We start from the raw sequence: 4,494 nt of genomic DNA, 5'->3' as shown, positions 1-4,494 counted from the left end.
TGTATTTTGCCGGGTTTCGGCGTGTGCAGTGGGAACTTTTGTGGGGTTTCCACTATGAAACCACCATATTTCGTGTTCCCATAGCTCGGGAATGTTGTGGTTGCACTCCACTAGCCTGTCCGCTGCTCGCTACTCAATAAATAAGTAGCGTAAATAAACCCGGCACTCTGGCCTCCGTGCGGCGACTTCCTTTCGAGGTGGAAAACTTTCGGTTGGGTTGGCAGCCCTGTCCCGTTTACATGACAATTTGACAGTTTATTAAGTTCCCTTTCCGAGGAACCCCAGGGGGACTTTCATCTTAATGGAAAACCCAACGAGGTGTTCCCCATGGAGCGGGGAGCAGCATGAATACCATCCAATATTCAGTGGATTTCCCTTTCAAACGACAACTGCAGCAAACTTCGATTAGCTTTAATGCGGGATATAAATATAAAAAAACACAGTTAAATCAAGTGTCCATCGATTGCCAGCCGAGAGCGGCGGCCCAGCCTCAAGCTCCTCCCGCACTCGTGTCAAGGGTCCCGAACAATTGAACTTCTAAATGCAAATACTGTATCTAAGAACGAATTTTGAGAGTGTCTGGGAAGGCAGGCGTCCCCGCACAATCACTTTCTGATGCAGGTTGGCGAGCCGTCGCCCACGGCACAGTGGCTGTACTTGAGCCCGGAGCTGAGCTGCAAGTGGTCGCCCTTCTTGGCGAGGGACAGACGCGCCCCGGTGATCCCACGTGCCCGCTCCTGGTCGCGCTCGCGCTGCCGCTCCAGCTTCTGCTGCTTCATCAGCGACCAGTCGAATACGTTGTCGTACTGGTAGTTCAGGGTGCGCGATAGGAGGCGGAACAGCTGTCGCATGTAGTTGTAGTCGGGATCCTCGTTGAAGCGCATGCTGCGGATGTACTTCATGAACACGGCGAACTCGGAGGGAAACGCCTTGCAGAGCTCCTCGATCTTCGTGCCGCTCTTCTTCTCCAGAATCATCTCGTACTTCTGCTTCTTGCTGGCGGCGGCGATGCCCTGCCACGGCAGCTTGCCCAGATTGAAGTACATCAGGCAGTGGCACATCGACTCCAGATCGTCGCGCCGCGACTGCTCTATCCCCTTCTGGGCGTTGACGGACGCGTAGCGCACGGTGCCCGTCAAGTTGCGATCCTTGCGAAAGGGTATGTGCAGGAGCGACTCGGTATCCATGTATCGCTTGGACAGACCAAAATCGATGAGGAAGAGCTTGTGGGCCTGCTTGCCCGTGCCCATCAGGAAGTTGTCCGGCTTGATGTCGCGGTGGATGAATCCGATGGCGTGGAGATTCTCCAGACGGGACAGCAGCTGATCGGCGACCATGAGCACCGTCTTCAATGAGAAGCGGCGCTTGCACGTGGTAAATAGCTCCTCCAGCGAGGGTCCCAGCAGCTCGATCACCATGGCCTTGAAGTGCTGCTCGCAGCCGAAGTGCTTGAGGGTGGGAAACCCCGGGTTCTTGGCCAACTTCTGGTACACCTTCGCCTCGTACGCCAGCTGCGGATACTTGGCCTCGTTTCTCTCCACCTTGATGGCCACCTCGGAGGCGTCCTTCAAGCAGACCCCCAGATAGATGTCGCCAAAGGAGCCCGAGCCGATGCGCTTCACCACCCGGTACTTGCCGCCGACCAGCTGGTTGTCCAAGTGCAGTGACGGCTTTCGGTTGTGTCCAGAAGGAGTGCTGTCCTTCATCGGTGCTTGTGTCTGAGACTTCATCTCGGTTTCGTCTGAATTTTTTTTTTTTTTAGCCACAGCTCGCTCGCCGACTGAATTGCAATCTACTGAGCTCTGGCCTTTTTTATTTGGAAATTAATTTGGTACTTGTACGGATTTTGACATTTAACACATGGTTCTGCCTGTCAAGCTTTGCTCTATTTATTTTTTTGGCAGCAACTTGTGAATGGAGCAGCTCTAGTCACTTTATTTGTAATCAAAGAAGTAGTATTATGGGCTAGTAGGAGTCTAGCCACACTATTGGAAAGGAGAGACATTTCTTGGGGATATTTCCAATGAAAGGCCTAAAAGTCTCACTCCAAAAGGAAGCGTTTCCGGGCCCCACTAAAGCCGCACTTCATCAGCATCATCATCTATTGATATAACTATGTCTTCTTAGATCTCAGAGACCACAAGAGCCAGAGCAACCAAATTTTGGATGTAGACTCCTGTGAACCACGCTGTTACAAGTGTACATCAACATTTAGCCCCGACTCCTTCCGCCACCCCAGAGAATTAATATCTATGGCATCTAAACGGAGAATCATAGAAAATTACCTTATCGAGAAGAATGCTGAATCTTTGCTGGATCAGATCGAAACAAAAGAAATTGCAGTGGCTACTCTCCTTCCATGTGCTTACTTTCCCTCTCCATCACTCCCACACACTGTTCCTCGTGCAGTGTTCGCCCTCTGGCGGAGGAGAGCGAGTAATAACGTCTGCTGCTGCTGTGAGAAGGGAGAGAAAGAGAGAGGGACAGATGTAGCGGAATAAAAAAACAGTACAAGAGTATAAAAAGTGTACAAAGAGTATAGACGGAGTACAACAACTAACATTAGCATAACTAGTGGTGGTGGTTCCACTCTTGCTCTCTCAATTTTTTCCCATCTCTCATGAAACCTGCGAGCAGAATTCAAAAACATCGGCGAGAAAGAGAGAAAGAGATTGGGCGTGCTCCTGAAAATTTAGGTATAAAGTATACATTTTATAAGTTACATAAATCATTAACTCACTTATACACTGGCCGGGTAGTGCCGCGGCCCTTGCCGCGCCTCACAGCGCTTCCGATAGTACACTAATTTTTTAGTTGTATTGAATTTTATTGTGTGGAAACCCATTGCTAGCCCTAAGACAAACGGGAATGTGTCCTTGAAAACTTCTTCTCTCAAAACAAAACAAAGTTGAATCGTAATCTGTGTTTAATGTTCCGGAATCGATTCAAACCCTGCGTTCAATAGTCAAACACCTACATCTGGGCTGGTAAGGCAAGTCCTGTAGACAGAGGACGACTGTACCGTCGATTCTGGTTCCGTTGACTCATGGTCTCTGTTCTGCTGCTCCTCCAGCTGGGTCCAATCGAATCTGAGGTCGTACACGTAGCCCAGATCCAGAGAGAGGACGCGGAGCATCATACGCATGTACACGTAGTCGGGTTCGTCCTCGAAGCGCAGGTTGCGGATGTATTTCGTGAGCATAGTGATCATGGGTGGAAGCCCGCCGCACAGATCGTCGATCTTCGTGCTCCTCTTCATCTCTGCGACCATCTCAGTCTTCTGCTTGTTGTTGGCGAAGGAGAGCCCGATCCACGGCAGGCCCTTATAGAAGTATATCAGGCAGTACATGAGGGACTCCAGGTCATCGCGACGCGACTGCTCGTTGCCGTTCTGGGCACGGACGGATAAAAAGCGCAAGGTGCCAACTATAGAGCACGTCGGGGAAAAGTTAATATGCTTCTTCGTGGCGAAATCCCTGTAAGGATGCGACATTCCAAAGTCGATCAGAAACACCTTGTTGCGCTTGTCGCCCCGTCCCATCAGGAAGTTCTCAGGCTTGACGTCGCGATGGATGTATCCGATGGCGTGGATGGCCTCCAGCCGTGCCATCATCTGGCTGGCGAGCATCAGGATGGTCTTCAGGGAAAAGTGACGGCTGCACATGAGGTAGAGATCGTACAGCGATGGTCCCAGGGGCTCTACCACCATGACCTTGAAGTTCTGCTCGCTGCCGTAGTAAAAGAAGGTGGGAAACCCTGGACTGTCGCCCAACTTCTGGCACACTTTGGCCTCGTTCGCCAGCTGCGGGCTCTTCGAATCGTGTGGCTCAATCTTGATGGCCACCTCGGTGTTATCCTCCACGCAAATGCCACTGTATACCTCGCCAAAGGCTCCCCCACCGATTCGCTCGATCGCCCGGTACTTGCCGCCCACCATTCGGTTCTCCATGGCCACTCGATCACAGGACAAACAACGACTGCTTTATACGAACTAATAGGTGCCGGAAGTGTTTGTTATTAAATATAATTTCTGTGGGTTTTATTCTCGAAATTGTACTAATTGATTTTGTCGTTGAATTCAATGTTGTTTTACTTCTAAAATTGTAACAATCCCAGAATTTCAAATGCTACCGGGTTGTTTTTATTTGTGGCATTAAGGCCACAGCATCTTTAATGTGTAAAGCTTCAAAACACAGTTTAAATCTACAGCTAAAGGTCGCCCCCCTGGAATCATTCAATATTCAAGACCATAAAACGGGAATTAAATATTGAAAGTTTCAATGTAAAATGCAATATTTTAATGCAGCATCATTATAATGAAAATAGCCGGGATATAAATATGAAATTAGATCATTAGCTTTACATTTGGCAATTTAACTAAAGGCTCACGGATGGCAGAGGGATGGCAGGGGGATGGCAAGGGGCGGGGGACGGAAGGGGAGCGAAACAGGTGTGCAGCGGCAGAAGAGTGCGACGGCAGTGAGTGAAAATTAA

General features: G+C 49.8%; 1 protein-coding gene across 2 annotated transcripts; it reads right to left on the bottom strand.

Annotated features, from left to right (window-relative positions):
• Positions 1–390: 390 nt before the first annotated feature.
• LOC108164133 (casein kinase I) lies at positions 391–4,131 on the bottom strand. Of its 2 annotated transcripts, none has more exons than XM_033393856.1 (3): positions 2,562–2,661; positions 2,286–2,455; positions 391–2,224 (listed from the first exon to the last, which is right to left on the bottom strand). In XM_033393856.1, exon 3 carries the CDS (start codon positions 1,728–1,730, stop codon positions 606–608), a length of 1,125 nt encoding a protein of 374 aa, XP_033249747.1. In that variant the 5' UTR covers positions 1,731–2,224; positions 2,286–2,455; positions 2,562–2,661; the 3' UTR covers positions 391–605. The 2 variants fall into 2 exon arrangements, 1 of the variants encoding a protein (XP_033249747.1); XR_004473064.1 differs by adding an exon at positions 2,741–4,131 and having other exon boundaries at positions 1,730–2,455; positions 2,562–2,684.
• Between the last annotated feature and the right edge of the window lie 363 nt (positions 4,132–4,494).

Source organism: Drosophila miranda, chromosome 4, assembly GCF_003369915.1.
Source record: "Drosophila miranda strain MSH22 chromosome 4, D.miranda_PacBio2.1, whole genome shotgun sequence".
NCBI classification, from domain to species: Eukaryota; Metazoa; Arthropoda; class Insecta; order Diptera; family Drosophilidae; genus Drosophila; species Drosophila miranda.
This window is presented reverse-complemented; position numbering and strand designations above follow the sequence as displayed.